The following is a 26,817-nucleotide window of genomic DNA, read 5'->3' as shown; positions in this document are numbered from 1 at the left end:
GAAATAAAAAGGATTATAGGAGAATGCCATGAACAATGTATGGCAACAAATTCAATAATCTGGATGAAATGTGCAAATTCTTAACAGTACACAAACTACCAAAACTGACACAAGAAGAAATAGAAGATCTTAATCACTTGTAACAAGTACACAGACTGAATCAATAATTGAAGTTTCCCAGCAAAGAAACGTCCAGGACCAGACGGTTTCACTGGTTAACTCTCTCGAACACTTATTGAAGAATTAACATCAATCATTCTCAGACTCTGAGGAAAAGTAAAGAAAAAAAAAAAAAAAAAAAAAAAAAGGCCAGCACTATCCTGATACAAAAGCCAGACAAAGACATCACACGAGAAGAAAATTATGAACTGACACCCTTAGGCATACAGACACATGTAATCACTTACATTTCTATACAAGTGATGAACGATGTGAAAATAAAACAACTCAATTTATAATACTATCCAAAAGAATAAAACACGTAGGAATATATCTACCCAAAGAAGTCCAAACTTGTACATTGAAAACTACAAAACATTACTGAAAGATCTTAAAGTAAGCCTAGAGTCTGCCTGAAACTGTCCCTCTCCCTGAGCCCCTCCTCCTGCTTGTGCGTGCACATGCTCTCTCGCTCTCTCTCAAAAATAAATAAACAAACAAACAAATAAATAAATCTTTTTAAAAAAGTAAAGTAAGCCTAAGTTAATGGGAAAACATCTATGTTCATGGCCAGGACAACACTGTTAGATGGAAATATACTTCAAAGTTGTCTACAGATTCAATGCAATCCCTATCAAAATCCCAATGGACGTTTCTTTCTTTCTTTTTTTTTTTTTTTTTGCACAAATAGAAAAGCCCAGCTTAAAATTCATATGGAATTGAAAGAGACACTAAATACCCAAAACAATCTCAAAAAAGGAAAAAAAAACTGGAGGACTCATACTTCCCTATTTCAAAATATACTACAAATCAACAGTAATCAAGACAGTATAGAACGAGTAAAAGCATAAATATATGGATAAATGGAATAAAATTAAGTCCAGAAATAAAATCATAGATCCATGTTCAATTTGTTTGACAAGGGTGCCAATGGGGGGTCGATGGGGTAAGAACAGTCCTTCAGAAACAGATGGGGATGAGTGCATACCCAACTGCAAAAGAATGAAGTGGCACCCTTACTTTTATACCATATGCAAAAATTAACTCAAAATGGATCAAAGGACTAAATACAGAACTAAACTATAAAACTCTCAAAAGAATGCATAGAAACAAATATCTGATCTTGAATTTGGCTATGGTTTCTTAAATAGGACAATAAAATGATGAACATCAAAATAAAAAACATTGTAAACTTTATAAAACTTAAACCTTTTGTGCATTAAAAGGTATTTATCAAGGTAGTAAAAAGAAACTACATGGTGGCATTCAGAAAACATATCTGATAAGTGTCTGGTTCCCAGAATATATAAACAACTCTTTTTTTTTTTTTAAGATTTTTCATTTATTTATTTTTGCGAGACAGAGAGAGAGAGAGAGAGAGCAGGAGTAGTGGGAGGGGCAGAAGGGGATGCAGACTCCCTGCTGAGCAGGGAGCCCGATGTGGGACTCAATCCCAGGACCCTGGGATCATGACCTGAGCGGAAGGCAGACACTTAACCAACTGAGCCATCCAGGCGCCCTATATAAACAACTGTTAAAATCCAACGTAAAAATCATAAAAATACTGCGACAAGCTATCATGAACATTATTGAAAGAAACGTTAAAAACAGAAAGTATCAACAAAGGGGCGCCTGGGTGGCACAGTCGTTATAAGCGTCTGCCTTCGGCTCAGGGCGTGATCCCAGTGTTCTAGGATCGAGCCCCACATCAGGCTCCTCTGCTATGAGCCTGTTTCTTCCTCTCCCACTCCCCCTGCTTGTGTTCCCTCTCTCGCTGACTGTGTCTCTCTGTCAAATAAATAAATAAAATCTTTAAGAAAAAAAAAAAGTATCAACAAAGAAATAACAGATAAAAAAAAGAAAGGGATAATTTAGAACTGAAAAATACAATAATTTACTTTTCATTTTTCTTAAAGATTTTATTTATTTGAGAGAGAGAACACAAGCAGGGGGAGGGGCAGAGGGAAAGAGAGAGAAGCAGAATCCCCAATGAGCAGTGAGTCCAATGCGGGGCTCCATCCCAGGACCCTGAGATCATGACCTCAGCTGAAGGCAGATGCTTAATCGACTGAGCCACCCAGGCACCCCCAAAATACAATAATTTAAATACCAAATGAGTTCCATAGCAGAATGGAGGTGGTAGGGGAAAGAATCTGTGAACTGAAAATCAACAGAAATTATCCAATATCAACAGAGAATACATATTTGGGGGGGAAGGAAGAGTTCTTCAGGAAGCTGTGAATAAACAAGAGGTTTAACCTTCATGTCATCAGTCTCAGAAGGAGCAGGGAAAAGGGCCTAGGACTTAAAAAAAATATTGAAAGAAATGAGTAATTCCCAAATGTGACAAAAAAACAAAACAAAACTATGCCTACAGATGTCTAAACCCAGACAAATGACAACCAAATTTCTGAAAATTAAAAACGAAGCAAAGAAGAAAAAACAGACTGTATTTCTCACCAAAAACCATAGAGGCCAGTAGCAAGTGGCACTACATTTTTTCACATGCTGAAAGGACTGCCCAACTAAAATTCTATATTCAGAAAAAATCTTCTTCTAGACTGAAAGTAAAATAAAGATTCTCACATGAAGAAAATTAAGGTATCATTCACATTATTTTCTTTAGCTCCTTGAACTTATTTAAAACAGCTGATTTAAAGTCTTTGGCAAGTCCAAGGATGTCTGGGTGGCTCAGTGGGTTAAGCCTCGGACCCTTGATTTCGACTTAGGTCATGATCTCAGGGTCATGAGATGGAGCTCCGCGTTTGGCTCTGCGTGCGTCAGGCTCTGCGCTCAGTGGGGAGTCTGCTTGGGATTCTCTTTCTCTCCCTCTACCCCCCCCCAAATAAATAAATCTTTAAAAAATTCTCTTTCTCCCTCTGCCCCTCCACCCCAACCCCCACACATGCTCTCTCTCTTTTAAACAAACAAACAAACAAACAAACAAAATCTTGGGCAAGTCCAACATCTGAATTTCCTCAGGGACAGTTTCTATTGATCAATTGCTTTTTACCTCTGTGTACGGACCATACTTTGTTTTGTATGTCTTGTAATTTTTGTTGAAAACTGAACATTTTAGACAATATAGTGTGATAATTCTTGAAATCAGATTCCTCCTCTCTCCAAGGCTTGCTGTGCTCTGTTCTTTCGGTCTGTTCAGTAACTTCCCTGAGCAAATCTATAGTCTATACTCTGCTGTGCGGCTACTCAAGTCTCTGCTCAGTTACCTAACATGTGACAAAGTTTTACTTCAACACCTAGAACCCGTGTGTCACGGGGCTCTGTGTGCTGGGGCACACCTTTGGCACACAGCGAGGGGAGCTACAGTACTCCCTTGGCCTTCACCTGCCACTTCCGCAGAACCCCACCATCAGCCAGGAGTGAGAGCGGTAGTCAGGGCCATCTCAGATCTCTCCTGAGCATGAAGACGACCCAACACATGGACCTTCTAGATTCTCAGGAACGCATCAGAGCTTTCAAAGTCCTTTGCATAATCCCATTCTCCAGCTTTTCCTTTCAAGGTTTTTACTTAACCTAGTAATTCCCCCAACTGTTATGTACCACCTCAGGCAGCCCTCGAGTTTAGAAAATGCATCAAAGTATCTTCAACAAATACTCCTGGAGAAAAGGCTTTCACACTGGATGAGCTCTACATCGAGTCCAGTAATCGCAGCCTTGCAAGTGAGCTCCTCCAGGGAACTAAGAACAGTTCACTGGAAAGGAGTCCCTGAAGGAATCTGAGCTATTCTGCTCCCTCTGGCGGCTGCCAGGCTTGCTGGTTGCACTAAAGAGCTGGTGAGGGAGAACTGGAAACAGGGCATTAAAGAAACTACTTACCAAGGTTCTGTTTTTCCTAAATAACCACACCCTAGATTGTTGCAAGACTTCAGTTCGTTTTTAAAGTTCTGAAAAATCTGACTCTGACACCTTTGGCCAGTTTCCTTGTTGCTTTTATGGAGGACAGAATCTTCAAATGTACTTACTCTGCTAGTTTCACTGACATCTATGCCTTGGATTTTTTTTATTATAATAATATTGTTTTAATTATATTATGGTAGGAGAAGAAAGGGATAAAGAAAGGGGGGTAATCAGAAGGGGGAATGAAGCATGAGAGACTATGGACTCTGAGAAACAAACTGAGGGCTTCAGAGGGGAGGGGGTGGGGGAATGGGATAGGCTGGTGATGAGTAGTAAGGAGGGCACGTATTGCATGGTGCACTGGGTGTTATATGCAACTAATGAATCATTGAACTTTACAGCAAAAACCAGGGATGTACTGCATGGTGACTAACATGCCTTGGATTTTAAAAAGGACTCAAAGAGGGCTCTGTGGTTTCTGTATTCTGATGCTTTCACATCTGGGGCCTTACTGATCTTGGAGGAACCGTCCTGCTCAAGGTTACAAGGTTGTTTGTGAGCATGCTTTTCTTCTCTTTTCTTTTTTAAGTAGGCTCCATGCCCACTGTACAACACGGATTCACTACCCTGAGATCAAGACCTGAGCCGAAACCAAAAGTCAGCCGCTCAACCAGGTCAGGCCCCTCGAACATGCTTTTCAAACACGATCCAACCAGTCCAGAGCCCACACCCCAACATCTCCTTTATTAAGCTCCCAAAATTCTGGCTGCCATCCACCTGTAGTAATTACCCCAGGATCAGGTACCAGACAACCAGGGACATCCCTGTGCCCCAAAGCATCCTGAAATTACTCAAACTAGTCAAGCTGAAGCCTACTCACCTTACCCAACCTGTTCCTTCCCTCAAAAACTACTGTAATAATCCCCCTCTCCCTCTGCCTCCAGACCCATGCCAGTCAGTGCTTCTCCCTGTGGCCCCCGAAGACATGCTATGTTCCCCCTGTTGGGAATTGTAACAAACTATCTTTTCTTCCTTTTTTTTTTTTTTAAGATTTTTTTTTTTTTAAGATTTTATTTTATTATTTATGTGACAGAGAGACAGCCAGCGAGAGAGGGAACACAGCAGGCGAGTGAGAGAGGAAGAAGCAGGCTCCTAGCGGAGGAGCCCGATGTGGGACTCGATCCCGGAACGCCGGGATCACGCCCTGAGCCGAAGGCAGACACTTTAACGACTGCGCTACCCAGGCGCCCCTTTTTTTAAGATTTTATTTATTTGACAGAGAGAGCACAAGCAGGGGGAGCGGCAGGCAGAGGGAAAGGAAGAAGCAGGCACCCCACTAAGCAGGGAGCCTGACTCAGGGCTCGATTCCAGGACCCTGAGATCATGACCTGAGCCGAAGGCAGACGCTTAATTGACTGAGCCACCCAGGTGTTCCACTGACTATCTTTTCAATAGCAACTATCTCCTGATCAGCTGGCCTTACCATACTCACATAATAATAAAAAGTATTAAAATAGGCTCCCATGCACTTACTCTTAACTTTCTGTATTAGCCATGCAGTACACAGGAGCACAGATGTATATATCAAATGTAAGCTGTTGGTTCCTGTGCATAGCAAAAGGACTACCTCAGAATATATTAACAGCAGTGGTGAGGTATATTTTCTCCATTCTTGGTCCCATAACAAGTGATGAACTCTCTGGGACTGCATCTCAGGGAGACCTCACGAAACTGGTCTTCATGGCAGCTAGAGTTATACTATAGTGCTTTTTCTATGAAGGTGACCAATGTGGAGCAGTTCATGATCACTGAACAAAAGGTGCTCTGAAGCCACTTTGAAGCTTGTCTTAGTGAGCTTATTAGAACTTTCAATGACAACTCCACGAGGGCTCCTGCATAAGTCAGCACCGGGAGTAACTGAATTGTGAATCCTGGGAAATGAGCGTGTTCTGTTCATTCAGGGTACCTATACGATGATTAATCTGAGCACTTTCTTTCCAAATCCCTTCCAGTTATGGCTTTTTATGATTTTCCGTGTTTTTCCCCCCAAAGGGACTGCTTTTCCAAAAATCAAAACTAAAAACAAAAACCCCAGCATCTGACACACACAATTCATTCTTGAGGAATTTTTGTAACTAGATCAGTTGAGTATATTGTAAGTAGTGGTGGGCATGTATACTTAGTGAAGGAGTCTAGGAATCTGTGCTATAAGCAATACCAGACAATAAGCGATCTGTTAGATGAAGTAATTCCATGTAGAGTGGGTGGCCCGGGGGGAGGGGGAGACAGTGTTTTGTAGATCCAGTTTTGCTGAGAGGCATTCCCCAAATCCTGGCAATCACACCGTGTTGTAAAGGAAACCTAAATCACAAATGTTCTAATAGCTCTATGGTTCCAATTCCAGTAAATTTCACTATTTCTCAGAAATATTTTTATTCTTAACTTTGGGAATGGGGCAAAACCTTGTAAATAATTTCTTCCAGTTTGTTCATTTTGCAGATAAAAAAAAGAGCTCCACAGAGATTAAATATCTCTAATTCAGTGGCATTAGTCCTTAGTTTTAAGGAAAAACCCAATGAAATATATTATATGAATGTATACTGTCCTTATTATATTAATAATTTACCCTAGAGATTAGATATACATCTGAGTGATTATAATACAAGGCAAAATGTGGTACATTTTTAGAATACCTAGAGCTGATAACAACTGTATCTAGGATGCAGTTAAGTGAGGCCAGCTCCCTGACCTACCCAGGTGTCACCCTCTCCATGAGGCCTTTCCTTGCCCGTACTATCTAAATTAGATACCTTTCCCTCACCTTGCACATCCCCTATCTCCCATCCTACTTAATGTTTCCCATACCACTTCTCTCTCTCTAAAGGATTATCCACTTTACATACTAGTTTTGTTTATTGTCTGTTTCCCCTAGTAGAAAATAAGTTCATGTGGGTAAAGATGTTGTATTCTGTTCACTGCTACTTACCAAGCAAGACAGCAATTCTGCCACTTAGCAGATATGCACTTTCATTCCCAGGGCCCTTATACCAACATTTACCACCAAATACTAATTCTGCTCATTCACTAGATTGTCAGCTTCAAGAAGTCAGAAACTACCGATCTTGTTCAGCATTATATTCTTAAAGACTAATAAGTTACAAAGTATATAATATACATTTCATACACATGTATTTATTTATGTTTAAATTTACACACTGGAGCAGGAGAGGTATATTTTGAGCCTGGAAAATATTTTTCTGCTAGAATAGAAGGAAGTGCTCAAAAATATGAGAGAGGGGCACCTGGGTGGCTCAGAGGGTTAAGCATCTGCCTTCAGCTTAGGCCATGATCCCACGGTCTAGGAAGCCCCATGTCAGGCTCTCTGCTCAGTGGGGAGCCTGCTTCTCCCTCTGTCTGCCCCTGCCCCTGTTTGTGTGTGCACTCACACACTGTCTCTGTCAAATAAAATCTTTAAAAAAAATTATGATGAGGGAATATCACATGGATTCAGGAGTCAGCTTGAAGAAGTTCCCACTGGTCAAGTCAAAGATAATTTAAGCACCAAAATAAATAAAGAAGAGTAAGGAATTATAAATACTAAAAAAATAAGAATGAATGAAATCATACTATAATAAATAGATATGTACATGTAAACACCCATATATAGGGGAGAAAGGAAATCTATTTCTTAAATATAAGGCCTAGTATCTATTGAGATAAGTGGAGGAAGAGCTGGATTTGAAATATCATTTTTTAACCATCACAACAAAGAGTGATCACGCAAGAATCTCTAGGGGATGATGCTAAATCTAGGCAGAAATTTTAATGAAGAGTAGTATCAGCATGGTCATAAAATATTTCCCCACAGATTGCCTATTATTGCAAGAGAGGGCAAAAACCCAAAAAACAAAACCACAGTGGAAAGTCAGGCAAGAGTATGACTGAATCGAAATTACTGCCACCTACAACAGCAGAGAACTGAGAAGCACAAAATATCACCGGTAGAGATTTTGCTTGAGAATACATAATAGCAACTGATCGTGACATAAAGTCAAACATGGAATAAGCGACATTCTGTTGGGGGGGTGGAAAGATAGAAGGACTGTATTGTGTAAGACGTCAAAGTAATAAAAGGCAAAGAAAGGCTCTGGAGTTGTTCCAAATTAAAGGAATCTATAAAGTCATGACCATTAAATGCAATACTTGACACCAGACTGGATCATGTAATACAGGGGAAAAGAAAATGCAAAAAAGGACATCATTAGATCAACTAACAAGTGGGAATACGGATGGCAAATCAGATAAAAGTATTAGATCAATGTCAATTTATGGAGTCAATTACTGTGCTATGACTATGAAAGGCAATATCACTATTCTCAGAAATGTACATCAAGTATTTAGGAGAACAGAGCCATGACACACGCAATGCGTTCTAAAAAGGTTCCATCAGGAGTAGCAACAGAAATGGTAAAAATCTGGGTAAATATGACAAAACTAGTGGTCTTAAATTTTTTCCATTACATATGATCAAAAGTAAAAAACCTTAATACTAGTGATGGGGTTTTCAACGCATACATATGAACATAATTCCTATGAAAACCTCAACACGTAACACAGAGGGAAAGGGATGTATATGGCTACAAGGCTTCCAGATTGCACTGATCCAACTAGACAGTTGAAGGTTAAGTATACATGCTGCAATCTCGTGGCAGCCAATAAGACAGACAAACACCCAGATATGGATCTTCCAAGATGGCAGAGGAGCAGGAGACCTAAAGTTCGTCTGGTCCCAGGAATTCAGCTAGAGAGCTACCAAACCATTCTGAATACCTATGAACGCAACTGGAGAACAAAGAAAAGAGTAGCAGAAATTCTATGAACAGAAAAGCGACCACTTTCTGCAAGGAGGAGAAAAGATGGTGGAGGAGTAGAGGACCCCTTTCTCAGCTGGTCCCCTGAGTCGAGCTGGATATCTACCAGACCATCCTGAAAATCCACGGAATCAGCCTGAGACACAGGAAGACACATCTGGATCTCTACAAATGAACATCTCCAGAGCTGAATGTTGAGGTACAAAGCGGGGAGCTGTCAATCTGTGCACAGATATAGGAAGACAAACGGAAGGGGAAGGGAGCCGATGCGCTCGGGTGCAAAGCAGTAGCCACCTGCACTGGGGAGCAAGCTGGACTCGCTCACCGGCACCTGCGAGAGAGCAGACTGAGACTGTGAGCTTGGGAGCGTGCGCGCATCCAAACTGAAAACCGGAGATCCGGAGTGCTCACTGGAACCGGACTGATACCGGGAGCTAGGGAGCAGGCGCACCACCAGACTGACGCCCGGAGCTCCGGAGCGCACACTCAAACTAAACTGAAACCGAGAGCTCGGAAGCATACGCACAACTAGACTGAAAACCGGCGCTCCGGTGTGCGCACAAACCACACTGAAACAGGGAACTCAGGAGCACGCACAGGAACCGGGGGCGGCTAGCGGTGTTGGAAGCACAAAGGACAGAGGCGTGCCGGCCCTGGAGGTGAGGGCTGGGAGAGCGGCAGTGGGACACACAACCCAGGACGCTGCAGGGTTTTTGGCAGCACCGACAGAAACAGAGTTGGAGTGGGCAGGAGAGCTCGGTGGAGAGTGGACTGCGATCTCTCTGTTCTGAGACAGAGGCTGGGATTCGACCACTGCTGCTCTCTCAGAAGAGTCACAGAAAACCACCAGGAAAAGCCGCCAGAGAACAAAAGCCCGGAAATACCAGCTCACATTGTGCCCATCCCCATACCCCCTCGCAGGGGACAGGGCGACTCTACCCAAACAGGGTTGCCTGAGTATCAGAGCAGCACGGCCCTCCCCCAGAAGGCAGGCTGAAAAATCAAGAAGCCCACATCCCTAAGGTCCCTATAAAACAAGTGCACACTGCCTGGGTCCTGGTCAATAATTTGGGCTCTGGGCATCCCCGCAACCTCTCATCAGAATGACGAGGAGGAGAAATCCCCCCCCAGCAAAGAAAAGATAATGAGTCTGTGGCCTCTGCCACAGAACTGATGGATATGGATATAACCAAATTATCAGAAATGGAGTTCAGAGTAACAATGGTCAAAGTGATGTGTAGACTTGAAAAAAATATTAACGAAAATATTAACGAGAATATAGAATCTCTAAGGGTGGAAATGAGAGCGAATCTGGCAGAAATTAAAAAATGCTATGAATCAAATGCAGTCTAAACTAGACGCTCTGACAGCCAGGGTAAATGAGGCAGAGGAACAAATTAGTGAATTGGAGAATGGGATGGTAGAAGAGAAAGTTAAAACAGAAACTTGGCTCAAAAAAATCCAAAAATGTAGATTACGGGGCGCCTGGGTGGCTCAGTCATTAAGCGTCTGCCTTCAGCTCAGGGCGTGATCCTGGCGTTCTGGGATTGAGCCTCACATCAGGCTCCTCCGCTGGGAGCCTGCTTCTTCCTCTCCCACTCCCCCTGCTGTGTTCCCTCTCTCACTGGCTGTCTCTCTCTCTGTTGAATGAATAAATAAAATCTTAAAAAAAAAAAAAAAGAATGTAGATTATGGGAGATTACTGACTCAATGAAATATTCCAATGTCAGAATCATCGGCATCCCCGAGGGGGTGGAGAAAGACAGAGATCTAGAAGAGATATTTGAACAAACTGTAGCTGAGAACTTCCCTAATCTGGCAAAGGAAACAAGCATTTGTGTCCAAGAGGCAGAGAGGACCCCGCCCAAGGTCAGTGAGAAGAGACCTACACCACGTCACGTCACAGTGCAATTTGCAAATATTAGATCCAAGGATACAGTACTGAAAGCGGCCAGGGGAAAGAAAATCCTTAGGTACAGAGGGAAAAATATCAGAATAACATCAGACCTGTCTACAGAGAACTGGCAGGCTAGGAAGGGTTGGCAGGATATTTTCAAAGCTCTATCTGAGAAGAACATGCAGCAAAGGACCCTTTATCCAGCAAGGCTGTCATTCAGAATTGATGGAGAGATAAGGACTTTCCAGGATCGGCAGAAACTGATGGAATTCGTAACCACCAAACCAGCCCTACATAAGATATTAAGGGGGGTTCTATAAAAGTAAAAAGGCCCCAAGAGTGATACAGAACAGAAATTTACAATCTATAGAAACAAAGACTTCACAGGCAACATGACAACATTAAAATCATATTTCTCAATAATCACTCTCAATGTGAATGGCCTAAATGTTCCCATAAATGCCACAGGGTTGCAGATTGGATAAAAAGACAAGACCCATCCATTTGCTGTCTACAAGACTCATTTTGAACCTAAAGATATATCCAGACTGAAAGTGAAGGGATGGAAAACCATTTTTCATGCCAATGGACCTCAAAAGAAAGCTGGGGTAGCAATTCTCATATCAGACAGATTAGATTTTAAAATAAGACTGTTGGGGCGCCTGGGTGGCACAGCGGTTAAAGCGTCTGCCTTCGGCTCAGGGCGTGGTCCCGGCGTTACAGGATCGAGCCCCACATCAGGCTCCTCTGCTATGAGCCTGCTTCTTCCTCTCCCACTCCCCCTGCTTGTGTTCCCTCTCTCATTGGCTGTCTCTATCTCTGCCGAATAAATAAACTCCTAAAAAAAATAGTTTAAAAAATAAAATAAAATAAAATAAGACTGTTGTTAAAGATACAGAAGGACACTATATTATCCTTAAGGATGTATCCAACAAGTGGGTATGACAATTATAAATATGCCCCCAAAAGGGGAGCAGCTAGATACACAAACCAACTCTTAACCAGAATAAAGAGACATATAGATAATAATACGTTAATAGTAGGGGACCTCAACACTCCACTCTCAGCAATAGATAGATCACCTAAGCAGAAAATCAACAAAGAGGGGCGCCTGGGTGGCTCAGTCATTAAGCATCTGCTTTCAGCTCAGGGCGTGATCCCCACGTTCTGGGATCGAGCCTCACATCAGGCTCCTCTGCTGGAAGCCTGCTTCTTCCTCTCCCGCTCCCCCTGCTTGTGTTCCCTCTCTCGCTGGCTGTCTGTCAAATAAATAAAATCTTTACAAAAAGAAAAAAGAAAAAGAAAACCAACAAAGAAAAAAGAGCTGTGAATGACATACTGGACCAGATGGACCTCATAGATATACAGAACATACATAGATATACATAGATATACAGAACACTACGCCCCGGAACAACAGAATACTCATTCTTTCCGAATGCGCATGGAACTTTCTCCAGAATAGACCATATACTGGGTCACAGAACAGGTCTCAACCGATACCAAAAGACTGAGATTATTCCCTGCATCTTCCCAGACCACAATACTTTGAAACTGGGACTCAATCACAAGGAAAAATTTGGAAGAACCTCAAACACTTGGAAACTAAGAACCATCCCGCTCAAGAATGATTGGGTAGGGGGCGCCTGGGTGGTGCAGTCGTTAACTGTCTGCCTTCGGCTCAGGGCGTGATCCCAGCGTTCTGGGATCGAGCCCCACATCAGGCTCCTCCGTTGGGAGCCTGCTTCTTCCTCTCCCACTCCCCCTGCTTGTGTTCCCTCTCTCGCTGGCTGTCTCTGTCAAATAAATAAAATCTTAAAAAAAAAAAAAGAATAATTGGGTAAACCAGGAAATTAAAAATCAGTTTAAACAATTTTTGGAGACCAATGAAAATGAAAACACATCAGTCCAAAACTTATGGGACACTGCAAAGGCAGTCCTAAGGGGAAAATACATAGCCATCCAAGCCTCACTCAAAAGAATAGAAAAATCTAAAATGCAGTTTTTATATTCTCACCTCAAGAAGCTGGAGTTGGAACAGAAGAACAGGCCTAATCCATCCACGAGAAGGCAGGTGATTAAGATTAGAACAGAGATCAATGAATTAGAAACCAGGAGCACAGTAGAGCAGATCAACAGAACCAGAAGCTGGTTCTTTGAAAGAATAAGATCGATAAGCCACTGGGAAGACTTATTCAAAAGAATAGAGAAAGGACCCCAATTAATAAAATTATGAATGAAAGGGGAGAGATCACGACCAACACCAATGAAATAGGAAGGATCATTAGAAACCGTTATCAACACCTATATGCCAATAAATTAAACAACCTGGAAGAAATGGATGCCTTCCTGGAAACCTATAAACTACCAAGACTGAAACAGGAAGAAGTTGATTATTTAAACAGACTGATTAATTATGAAGAGATTGAACCAGTGATCAGAAACCTCCCCAAAAACAAGAGTCCAGGGCCTGACGGACTTCCCGGGGAATTCTACCAAACATTCAAAGAAGAAATAATACCTATTCTCCTGAAGCTGTTTCAAAAAATAGAAACAGAAGGAAAACTACCAAACTCATTCTATGTGGCCAGTATTACCTTGATCCCCAAACCAGGCAAAGACCCATCAAAAGGAATTACAGACTGATTTCCCTGATGAATATGGACGCCAAAATTCTCAGCAAGATCCTAGCTAAAAGGATCCAACTGTACATTAAAAGGATTACCCATCAAGACCAAGTGGGATTCATCCCTGGGATGCAAGGGTGGTTCAACGTTCACAAATCGATCAGTGTGATAGATCATATCAACAAGAAAAGAGTCAAGAACCAGATGATCCTTTCAATTGATGCAGAAAAAGTATTTGACAAAATACAGTATCCTTTCCTGATTAAAACCCTTCAGAGTGTAGGGATAGAGGGTACATTCCCAAATTTCATAAAAACCATCTATGAAAAGCCTACAGCGAATATCATTCTCAATGGGAAAAAGCTGGAAGCCTTTCCCTTAAGATCAGGAACACGACAAGGATGCCCACTCTCGCCATTATTATTCAACATAGTACTAGAAGTCCTGGCAACAGCAATCAGACGACAAAAAGGGATAAATGGTATCCAAATCGGCAAAAAAGAAGTCAAACTGTCTCTCTTCGCAGATGACATGATACTCTATATGGAAAACCCAAAAGAATCCACCCCCAAACTATTAGAAGTTATAGAGCAATTCAGTAATGTGGCGGGATACAAAATCAGTGCTCAGAAATCAGTTGCATTTCTATACACGAATAATGAGACTGAAGAAAAAGAAATTAGGGAATCCATCCCATTTACAACAGCACCAAAACCACACGTTACCTTGGAATTAACTTAACCAGAGATGTAAAAGCTCTATATTCTAGAAACTACAAATCACTCTTAAAAGACACTGAAGAAGACACAAAAAGATGGAAAAATATTCCATGCTCATGGATTGGAAGAATAAACATAGCTAAAATGTCTCTGCTACCCAGAGTAATCGGCAATTTCAATGCCATCCCAATCAAAATATCAATGACATTTTTCAAAGAACTGGAACAAACAGCCCTTAAATTTGTGTGGAACCAGAAAAGGCCCTGAATCGCCAAGGAATTGTTGAAAAGGAAAAACAAAGTTGGGGGCATCATGTTGCCTGATTTCAAGCTATACTACAAAGCTGTGATCACAAAGACAGCATGGTACTGGCAGAAAAACAGACACATAGACCAATGGAACAAAATAGAGAACCCAGAAATGGACCCTCGGCTCTTTGGGCAACTAATCTTTGACAAAGCAGGAAAAAACATCCAGTGGAAAAAAGACAGTCTCTTCAATAAATGGTGCTGGGAAAACTGGACAGCTACATGCAAAAGAATGAAACTTTACCACTCTCTCACACCATACACAAAGATAAACTCCAAATGGATGAAAGACCTCGATGTGAGACAGGAATCCATCAAAAATCCTAGAGGAGAACATAAGCTGCCACCTCTTTGACATTGGCAACTTTTTTCATGACACATCTCCAAAGGCAAGAGAAACAAAAGAAAAAATGAACTTGTGGGACTTCATCAAGAAAAAAAGCTTCTGCACAGCCAAGGAAACAGTCAAAAAAACTAAGAGGCAGCCCACGGAATGGGAGAAGATATTTGCAAATGAAACTACAGATAAAAGACTGGTATCCAGGGGGCGCCTGGGTGGCACAGCGGTTAAAGCGTCTGCCTTCGGCTCAGGGCATGATCCCGGCATTATGGGATCGAGCCCCACATCAGGCTCCTCCGCTATGAGCCTGCTTCTTCCTCTCCCACTCCCCCTGCTTGTGTTCCCTCTCTCGCTGGCTGTCTCTATCTCTGTCAAATAAATAAATAAAATCTTTAAAAAAAAAATCTGGTATCCAAGATCTACAAAGAACTTCTCAAACTCAATACACGAGAAACAAATAATCAAATCAAAAAATGGGCAGAAGATATGAATAGACATTTTTCCAATGAAGACATACAAATGGCTAACAGACACATGAAAAAATGTTCAAAATCATTAGCCATCAGGGAAATTCAAATCAAAACCACACTGAGATACCACCTGACACCAGTTAGAATGGCAAAAATTGACAAGGCAGGAAACAACAAATGTTGGAGAGGATGTAGAGAAAGGGGATCCCTCCTACATTGTTGGTGGGAATGCAAGTTGGTACAGCCACTCTGGAAAACAGTGTGGAGGTCCCTTAAAAAGTTAAAAATTGAGCTACCCTATGATCCAGCCATTGCACTACTGGGTGTTTACCCCAAAGAGACAGACATAGTGAAGAGGAGGGCCATATGAACCCCAATGTTCATAGCAGCATTGTCCACAATAGCTAAATCGTGGAAGGAACTGAGATGCCCTTCAACAGATGACTGGATTAAGAAGTAGTGGTCCATATACACAATGGAATATTACTCAGCCATAAAAAAGAACGACTTCTCAACATTTGCAGCAACATGGACGGGACTAGAGGAGAAGTGAAATAAGTCAAGCAGAGAAATACAATTATCATATGGTTTCACTCATTTATGGAACATAAGAAATAGGAAGATCGGTAGGAGAAGGAAGGGAAGAATGAAGGGGGGGTAAAGAAAAGAGGGAATGAACCATGAGAGACTGTGGACCTGGAAAACAAACTGAGGGCTTCAGAGGGGAGAGGGCTGGGGGACTGTGATAGGCCAGTGATGGGTATAAAGGAGGGCACGTATTTCATGGTGCACTGGGTGTTATATGCAAATAATGAATCATGGAACATTGCATCAAAAACTGGGGATGTACTGTATGGTGACTAATGTAACAAAATAAAAATTATTAAATAAAAAAAAAGGAAACAAAACAAAACAAAGCAAAAAACAAAAAACAAAAACAAAAAACAAAAAACCCAGGTATGGCCAAAAATTCAGTAGATAAAATCAAAATGGAACAGTAAAACATATTTAAATAACCTAAAAGAAATCAGGAAATGGAGGAACAAACAAACAAACCAGAGACAAGGAAAATGAAGAAAATAGAAGGGCAGGTGCATTAACAAACAGCTACATAAGCATCTATGTGACAGGGGACACGGGAGATTAAGTGTTCAGTCCTCCTCTGGTATCTAGTACTAATACCTTTTCAACGTCTGAGAGAAGAAATTACTTTCCAAAGAATGTAGACCTATAAAAAGCAGCAGTTGCTTCGTTATAGCATACAGGCCAAATTGACGTATTTTAATCTCCATCAAATAAGGGAGCAAGAATAACCTCTTAATCATGTGATGAGGAAGGGAGCCAAAAAAAAAATCTTAAAAACACAAGAGCCCAAGTTTAAACACACACACACAGACACACACACACACACTACAGACACTGGACACTCAGAGAGCGGGACAGAATAGAGTCGGACCTGTTACATTAATTAAACACAGAACTTTATTTAAAAGTGGAGTGAGTCACAATACCTTCACTCCCATTCGCATCTCCACAAAGGACACGCTATTATAGCACACACAGTTTTCCATTATAGGAAGACATTGTATATGTGTTGGCTCTTACAGTCCTAAGAGTGATTGTAATTTATCTATTTTCCCCCAAGCGTAGTCCAAACTTCACTAAATGTTAAACAGATGTTATGGATTTCTTTCACAAAATGTTGGCAGTGACACATTTCAATTTGAACTAGAATAGTCAGAAAAGTAAAATAATTCCAAATGTCTTTTTCTTAAGGATAAAGCAAAACATAAAGAGAAATGTAGAATAAACATTTTATTAGGTCTTAAATCAGAGGAATACCAGAAGTTAATTACTCACTACAATATTACCAGTCACGCTCGTATGTTGCTGCTGGGAATGCAACTCAGTGTGATCACTCTGGTCAACACTGTGCTAGTTTAGTATAAATTCAAACATATTGTAAGCATATAACCCAGCAATCCCACTTCTGGTTATTTAGAGAAAAAACTTACATCACACAAAAACCTCTACTGAATGTTCACGGCAGCTCTATTCATAATCATCGAAAACTGGAAATAACTCAAATGTCCTCCATGGGGTGAATGGATAAACACACTAGTATCAATACATGAAATACTACTCGGAAATGAAAAGATGGATGAATCTCAATTCATTTACTTTATGTTAAGTAAAGAAGCCAGTCTCTATGTAATTTCATTTATTTGACATTTTGTAAGAGGCAAAACCCTAGTGATGATCACAGCAGGTTTTGCCGGGGGTACGGAGTGGGTTGTGACTATAAAGGGAGAATATGCAGGTCTTGTGCTGATGGAGCTGTTCAGTATCCTCACTGTGGTGGTAAGCACACAGAAACCATCCAACCTGAATAACAGAAGGAAAAGACTGGGAAAAAAAAAAAAAAAAAAGAACAGAGCCTCAGAGACAAGTGAGACAATGACAAAAAGTTTTATATTCATGTAATCAGAGACCAGAAGCAAAAAAGAAATATATCATGTAATAAGAAAAAAAAAAAAAAAAGCTAAAAAAATCAAATTACAATAAAATATTAAAAAATATTCAGGGGTCCCTGCATGGCTTAGTGGGTTAAGCGTCTGCCTTCAGCTCAGGTCATGATCCCAGGGTGCTGGGATTGAGACTTGTGTTGGGCTCCTTGCTCAGCAGGAAGCCTGCTTCTCTCTCTCTCTGCCGTCCCCCCCCCCCACCCCCACCACCCCCACCCTCGCTCCTGCTCGCAGGCATGCTCTCTCTCAAAAAAATAAATAAAATCTTAAAAAAAAATTTCAAATAAGGATGCCTGGCTGGTTCAGTCAATAGAGTACACAGCTCTTAATGTCAGGGTCATGAGTTTAAGCCCCATGCTGGGGGTAGAGTTTACTTAATTAAAAAAAAAAATTTAAAAATATTCAAATTATCCAGAAAAAGCATGAAGGAAAACAGAAGAATAAAACAACACAACAGAAATTAACTACTAACTGGGTAGACCTCAACCAAAAATATATCAATGATTACATTAAATGTAAATGAATCACAGATCTAAATGAAAAAAGTAAAAGTATAAATTTTTTTTTAAAATGTAAGAATTTTGGGGCACCTGGGTGGCTCAGTCGTTAAGCGTCTGCCTTCAGCTCAGGGCGTGATCCCAGGGTCCTGAGATCAAGCCCCGCATTGGGCTCCCTGCTCAGCGGGAAGCCTGCTTCTCCCTCTCACACTCCCCTTGCCTGTGTTCCCGCTCTCGCTGGCTGTCTCTCTGTGAAATAAATAAATAAAATCTTTACATAAATAAATAAATAAAATGTAAGAATTTTTATGACCTGAGGTTAGGCAAAAGTGACAGACATCATTCCAAAAACATATAAAAGAAAAAATAAAGATTAACTTCTTAAAATCAGAAAAATTTGCTCTTTGAAAGATACTGTTAAGAAAATGAAAAGACAGGGGCGCCTGCGTGGCTCAGTCACTAAGCGTCTGCCTTCGGCTCAGGGCATGATCCCGGCGTTCTGGGATTGAGCCCCACATCAGGCTCCTCCACTAGGAGCCTGCTTCTTCCTCTCCCACTCCCCCTGCTTGTGTTTCCTCTCTCTCTGGCTGTCTCTCTCTGTCAAATAAATAAATAAAATCTTTAAAAAAAAAAAAAGAAAAAAAAAAAAAGAAAATGAAAAGACAGGGTCCCCTGGGTGGCTCAGTGGGTTAAGTGTCCAACTCTTGATTTTCAGTTCAGGTCATGATCTCAGGGTCCTGGGGTTGAGCCCCATGTCAGGCTCTGCACTCACTGGGGAGTCTGCTTCAGGATTCTCTATCTTCCTCTGCCCCTCCCCCTGCTCACATGTTCTCTCTCTCTAAAATAAATCTTAAAAAAAAAAAAAAATGAAAAGACAAGCTAGAAAATGGGAGAAAATATTTGAAAATCGCATATATGACAAAGGTCTTGTATAGAGAATATATAAAGAACTCTCAAGACAACAGTAAGAAAACAAACGACCCAATGAAGCCCTGAGTGAAGACTTGAATATGAGCTTCACTGACGAGGATAAACAGATGGCAACTAAGCACACGTAAAGATGCTCACATGACCAACAATTAGGAAAATGAGATACACCACACTCCCACTAGAATGGCTAAATTCAGGCATACACAAATACATGTGCTGGAGAGCACGCAGAGCAACCAGAACTCTCATATATTGCTGGCGAGAATGCAAAATGGCACAACCCTTCGGAAAAACATCTTGGCTATTTCTTATAAACTAAAATGTGCACTTACATATGACCCAACAATCTAACTCCCAGGTATTCAGCCAAGAGAAGTCCATAAATGTTCCCTAACAGGTGACACAGTAGATGATCTCAGGCTCGCAGGCTACACGGTCTCTGTGACAATTACCTCACTCTCCCAATGTACCATGAAAGCAACTATAGACAATACACAAAGAAATGGGCATGACTGTCTTCCAACAAACTTTTTAAAAATTAGGCAGCTGGTCTGTGAACTAGTTTGCCTATTCTTGCCTAAGAGAATGGAAACTGATATTCACACCAAACCCTGTACACAATGTTTATAGCACTTCCATTCATAATAACAAAAAAAGGGAAACAACCCAATGTCCTTCAAGGGGTAAATGGATAAACTGTGGAATTCCCATACAACAGATTACTACACGGCAATGAAAAAAGCCTACTGGTACATGTAAAAACACAGATGAATCTCAAAAGTATTACCTTGAGTGAAATAAGCCAGTCTTAAAGTTTACATACCATGCGATTCCATCTGGAAAAGGCAAAAACTTACAGAGGAAGAAAAGACCAATAGTCATCACAGCAAAGGACTGGGAGTGAGTCATGTCTTAAAGGGGCAGCATGAGGGATTTTTTTTCTTACTATTATGGAATTATTCTTTATTCTGATTGTAGTGTTAAGTTATAGGAGTTTATATCTGTGTTAAGTTGATAAGACTTCTGTGTCAAAAAAGCCCTCAATTTCATCATATGTTAATTTTTTCAAGACTTTTTAATTTATTTATTTGAGAGAGCGAGTTAATGAGAGAGTGAGAGCAGAGAGGCAGAGGGAGAAGCAGGCTTCCCACTGAGCAGGGAGCCCCACTCTTGGCTTGATCCCAGGACACTGAGATCATGGCCTGAGCAGAAGGCACTTAACCGACTGAGCCACTCAGGTGCCCCTGTTAATTTAAATATTTTTTAAAAAGAAAGAGAAGGTAAAGTATAAAAGAGAACTTTGAGAAATGACCAGTCCCGACAGTGAGATGAAAGATCAACAGATGGGCTGAATAGCAGAGGAGACACAATTTGAATAAATAATTGTCCTTTATTGGAATATATATCTTAGGAGATAATCCAGAATAATTACAAAACCCAACTGTTAAAAAAAAAAAAAATAAGAGTCTTTATTTTTAAAAAGACAGGAAAAATTTAAAAGACACATAGAACTTTTACAAATGACAAGTACTGTCAATGAAATTGAAAATTCAGTGGGTGGGGGTTTAAAAGATTAGTCACAACATAAAGAAATAATTACTGAACTGAAATACAGATCTAAAGAATCATCATGAAGCAGCACAAAGATATAAAGAAAGGGTAAAACAGGGGCGCCTGGGTGGCTCAGTCGGTTAAGAGTCCACCTTCAGCTTAGGTCGTAATCCCAGGGTCTGGGAATTGAGCCCCATGGCAGGCTCCCTGCTCAGTGGGGAGTCTGCTTCTGCCTCTGCCCCTCCCCCCTGCTCGGTGTCTGTGTCTCTGTCTCTCTCCCCCCCCCTCAAATAAATGAATTTTAAAAATCTTGAAAAAGAAGAAAAAAAGAAAGGGTAAAACAGATGCAGAAGATGAACAGTGTGTCCCAAATTCTGGAATGAGAATTAGAAAACAAAACAAAACATCGGGAAAGAGCTCTGCTGCTACTTAGGATGTAAAAAACCGCAGAGAAGACCATCTGCACCTAACACCAAGCAAATTTGAATAATCTATAAAGTTATAACCTTTCTTGAGTCCATTAGAGACCCAAAGTCACAAGGCAACCAAGTAAATAAAATTTTTCTTCCTCAAAGGAAAGACATGACAAAACTGTTCACTCTGGGGTAAACTTAGGGGAGGAAAGCAGTCCCCATACAAGTAGGTAACAAGAAATCAGCTAAAATGTCAACAAATTCTTAGGGACAAATGTGGGATAGAATGTGCCTTTGTAACAGATAGGAACCCCAGGCACAAAGGGTCACCACCAGAAAAACCAGGGTCCTGTCAGTGACTCAGGCATGAGGAGGTGATCAGCCACTACTGGGGAACAAAAGGAAGCCAGAATTCTTCTCTGATGGGAACAAAAAACCCCTGAGCCACTGAAAAAAGAGGCAACAAAGCAATGGAAGAAAAAAGTCCCTTGCTTCTAAGGGAGGAGCAGAAGTTGACTTTGGTAGAGGGGCAGAACACACTCCTGTTACCAGGACAAAGACCCAGTGCTTCGGGAAGAGAGGCAGTGGCAAAAACCGCCTGTTCCCTGGGAGGGGCAGGAAACCCACCGGGTCCAGGATCCTACACGACTCCCAAGCATTCATCTGCTACCCCTGGAGGAACAAGGAACTCTCTCCTGCCCAAAACCAACCCCAGATGCAGGCTGGCTTTGGCTATACTGGGGGAGGAGCAGGAACACTGGGGAGGCCAAGCCCTGAGACGCAGGTACACAGGACTGCCAAACACTGAGGGTGGACCATCAAAGTACAGAACTCCCGTTACTCCCACCACAGGCAGGGCACCGAGTAACAGGCATCCACAGCCGCTACTGGGGGAGCGTCAAGAGCATAGAGAAAGGGTCCTCTCAGAAAGGCAGAAAGCTGAGTGGATCAGGGACACTGAGGAGAACCCTCCAGCTCCCAAAACCCCGTTCTAAGCATATGGAAGAACTGAACTCGAAACTGAATCCACAGCTGGAAGAATTTGAAACCTGTGATGTGAAGCCTGAAGACAAGGAAAACAATAAAAACCTCAAACACAGCTCAACTGCGGACAACGTTTAATTAACCACAGCCTGACAGCATGATAAAAGAAATGTGCCTGCTTCTCGGCATAAACACTATTTGCGTGAGTCTTCCACAGATAATGTCCATCATTTGACTATAAAAAAAAAAAAAAAAAAAAAGATGACACACAAAAATTCAGGAAAAAATACCCCAGAATCAGCAGAATCAGGTTCAAAGATGACTCAGATGTTGGCACTATAAGACAGGAACATTAAAATAACCATGATTAAAAGTCACAGACAAGGGCACTCAGTTAAGTGTCTCAGTCAGTTATGTGTCTGCCTTTGGCTCAGGTCATGATCTCAGGGTCCTGGGATTGAGCCCCGCATCGGGCTCCTTGCTCAGCAGGGAGCCTGCTTCTCCCTCCCTCTCCCCCTGCCCCACTCATGCTCTCTCTTGCTCATGCTCTCTCTTTACTAAATAAAATCTTTTAAAAAATTAATAAAAAATAAAAATAAAAGTCACAGAGACAGAAATAAGAATGAAGGGTGCCAGGGGCTGAGTGGAAGGGAAGATGGGAAGCGACTGTTTGACACATACACAGTTTCCGTTTTACAAGATGAAAGGGTTATGAAGAGAGCTCTTGCTGTACACAGTTAAATATATTCTAAACGTATTTAATAGTACTGAACTGTACCCTCAAAAATGGTTAAGAAGGTAAGTTTTATGTTATATATATTTTACCACAATTTTAAAAGTGAGGGGAAAAAGGAGCTGGTGCAAAGATAGAGGACAGTCTTGTATCTTGAATGTAGTGGGTGTTTCAGGAAGCCCCAGAGGTGATAAAATCGCAAAGAACACACACACACACGCTTATAAAACTGGTAAAAATCCTCCTTGCTCCGAGCCTACGCACAACTACTCTGTTGAGGACCTCTTCGTTAGTTTACACCTACACATTTTTCAGATGTTGGCTCAATTTTCAGGAAATGATCCCACGTTCTCCATCAATGTCAGGTTCCTGATGTATGCTTCAATAGCATTATATAACTCTTCTCTGCAGCACTGAGCACAGTCACAATTTTAGACTTTATTTCTACCATTATTTAACTAATGTCTTCACCAATAGGCTAGAAACTCCTTGAGTATCAAAGATTATACCTGTTCTTCGCCACAATTAAATGCCTAGCACATAGTTAATGTGTGACACATTTTCACTGAATGAAAAAATGATAGAGAATATGGACTTAATAAATAAGCTATATGTATATGAATATAAACCATAATAATGTTACACTTCCCGAGATATTTTGATATTTACTTATCAAAAAAAGAAAGGGTAAAATTAAGCAATACCTAAAAAAGAAAATTTATAATATCTTACCTAGACACAAATTCACTTAATTCTGAATATTCAGTAGGCTCCATTATTATGTTGAGGTCAGTAATAACAGAAGATAAATTCTCCTTATCCTAAAATAAAAAAAGTTTATCAGATCACAGTAAACATTTCAATAAAATATAAAGACAAAAATGTTTTAAAATATCCAAAATGAAATACCACCAAACAATAGGAAAAGGTAATCAAGAGAAGGCACTGAAAATATTGGTTATTTGTTAAAAGAATAAAATCAGATCTTTCCTCCATACCAAAAACTAAAATGAACTCCAAATGAATTACTTACTTAAATGTAAATGTAAACACCAAGACCATAAAATATTAGCAGGAAATACAGACATGTAACTGGTTACTGAGTGAAGAACTTTCTAAGCAAACAATAGTGTAAAAAAAAAAAAAAAAAGCAAATATAATTACATTAAAAAAACCTCAGTATTTATATAAAAAATGACTTTACTACTAAAAGAGAAAAAATAAACTGATGAAGATATTTTTTACCAAAACATTACAAGGAGAAATGAAAACTGAAAAGAAAAAAGTAAAAGACATGAATTAAAAACTCAAATGTAAAAACTTACACGGAAAAAAATATTCAATCTCACTAGGAAAAAGACAAATATTAAACCAGTGAGATAAACATTTTTACCTATAAAATCACTTTGATAATGTACACTTAAAATATGCATAGTCCGTGTGCCAGCAGTTTGACTTCAAGAGTCGATCCTAAAACAGCAAGAAATGAGGACAAAGACTGGCTGCTTATTACAAAACCCAGAAACAACTCCATATTCCATAATGCAGATTGTGAAATAAATGTTTTGATCTGTAATTTCAGGTTTTCTCCATTAGTCTAGTAAATTTTCCCCTATTCTATAGTTGCCTATCACTTCCTTTTCACTTGTTTCTGTTCTTGTTTTTGCAAAAACCATATATTGACTCTTCATGGCCTTCCCGATTATTCTTTTCACTTGCTCTTGGAGATGATTTTTTTCAAGACTGTCCTCCATATTCACCTCCTGGTTACTTCCAATGAATGTAGTTCTCGGCACAATAATCAGCTGCTTTCTCTCAGCTCTCTTTCCTCCCATTCAATTTTCTTCAAATGTTTTCTTCTGATAGCCAGAGCAGGTTTTTATACAGTGTGTTCCTGTGTTTCCTGGATTAATTCTTTCAAAGTGAACTTATCTCCACTTTATTAATTCGTTTCATAACAGCATGTTTGCATAAGTTCTAAATGAAGATGAAAACACTCAGCACCGTATTCGTGCTCTTGTCTGGAACTATTATATGTTCAGAGGAGTAGTCTAGCAATTTTCAGTATTTCCTAAGAACAAAGTGAGTAGATACTTCCTGACATTTCCCATTTGTCTGGGCACTATCTGACTTTTCCCTGTATTTTGAGCGGGCTTATAATCTTTGCTTAGTTTTTTAGCTGCCTGAAGATACAGTGGGGATTGTTCAGAGCAGGTGCAGTTTAAGTAGGCTGGCTGGCTGTGGGCATCTACCATCATATCTAATCAAAAACATAAATTCCAAAGGCACTTAAAAACTGGGCAAAAGACCTCCATAGACATTTCTTCGAAGATGTACAAATGGGCAGAAAGCATCCGAAATAATGCCTAATATCATTAGTCATCATCTGGTCATTCCATTTGACCCAGTAATTCTATTCTTAGCTATACACCCAAGAAAAATGAAAACATATGCCTACTTATAAACTTACACATGAATGTTTATATCAACTTTAATAATAGCCAAAAGGTGAAAATAGCCCAAATGCTCATTAACTATAAATAACAAAATGTGATATATCCACACAATGGAATTTTGTTACTTAATCAAAAAAGGAAAAGAATGAAGTAATGATACCTACTACATGAACAAACCCTGAAAACATCACCTTAAGTGAAAGAAGCCAGTCAAAAAGATCACATATTAGAAGATTCCCTGACTTCAAAGCCCCTAAGTCTCAGCAACACATTATTTTCAATCAACGTCCATTTAATTTAGTCTATAGTTCTCATTCTTCTCTAAAATTTAAGAATTGTGGGTACATTCAGGAAAAAGTCCTATTAACTTTGCAAAATTTATATACTGTTAATAAGCCACACAGCATCACACTCCAATGTTCTCTTTCATTTGGGTTTGAATGCCATCATAATCAGGTGCATTTTCTTTGGAGCTTATGATATGGGATTATATTATTTTTACTGATATGTAATGACACAGAACATATTTTCAGGTGTAAAACATAATGACTCAATATTTGTATATATTGCAAAATGTTCACCACAATAAACCTAGTTAACATTCATCACAATTCATACTTAATTTTTTTAAAGATTTTATTTTTAAGTAATCTCTACACCCAACATGGGGCTTGAACTTACAGCCCCAAGATCAAGAGTCGCATGCTCCACTTATCACCTATGTTTTTTCCTAGGATATTTATGGTTTCCGGTCTTCCATTCAAGCATCTAACCCATTTTGGGTTAATTTTTGTGTATGTTGTAAGGCAGTGTTCTAGTTTCATTCTTTTGCATGTGGCTGTCCAGGTTTCTGAACACCATTTAGTGAATAATCCTTTCCCCACTGTATATTTTTGACTGTCATAGATTAATTTACCACATATGTGTGGTTTATTTCCAGGTTCTCAATTCTATTCCATTAATCTTTTTATGCCAATACCATACTTTTTTGATTACTATAGCCTTGTAGTACAAGTTGAAGTCAGGAAGCACAATGCCTCCAGGTTTGTTCTTTTGCCAGATTCCGTTGGCTAGTAGGGCTCTTCTGTGGTTCCACACCCATTTCAGAATTATATTTTCTATTTCTGTGAAAACTGCCATTGGAATTTTGATAAGGACTGACTTTAATCTGTAGATTCCTTTCGGTACCGTGGACATTTAAAAAATATTAATTCTTCCAATCCACGAGCACAGAATACCTTTCCATTTATTTGTGCCTTCAATTTCTCTCCTCAGTGTCTTATAGTTTTCAGTGTACAGGTCTTTGACCTCCTTGGTTATGTGTATCTCCAGGTATTTCATTCTTTTTTATGCAACTGTTTTCATAATTTCTCTTCCTTATAGTTCATTATTAGTGTAGACAAATTCAACAGATTTTTGTATACTGATTTTGTATCTTGCAATGTTACTGAACTCACTTATTAGTTCTAATAATTTCTG

At 40.1% G+C, this 26,817-nt stretch overlaps 1 protein-coding gene across 2 annotated transcripts in view; it reads right to left on the bottom strand.

Moving 5' to 3' along the window:
* CENPP (centromere protein P) overlaps nt 1-26,817 on the bottom strand; it is a 250,575-nt gene that overhangs the window by 192,379 nt on the left and 31,379 nt on the right. For both annotated transcript variants that reach the window (XM_045772580.2, XM_087858925.1), the window contains exon 4: nt 23,615-23,703. In XM_045772580.2, the coding sequence (XP_045628536.1) occupies nt 23,615-23,703 (89 nt within the window). The remainder of the gene's footprint in view (nt 1-23,614; nt 23,704-26,817) is intronic.

Source organism: Ursus americanus, chromosome 34 (genome assembly GCF_024610735.1).
Source record: "Ursus americanus isolate L20-20 chromosome 34, mUrsAme1.1.p, whole genome shotgun sequence".
Taxonomy (NCBI): domain Eukaryota; kingdom Metazoa; phylum Chordata; class Mammalia; order Carnivora; family Ursidae; genus Ursus; species Ursus americanus.
This window is presented reverse-complemented; position numbering and strand designations above follow the sequence as displayed.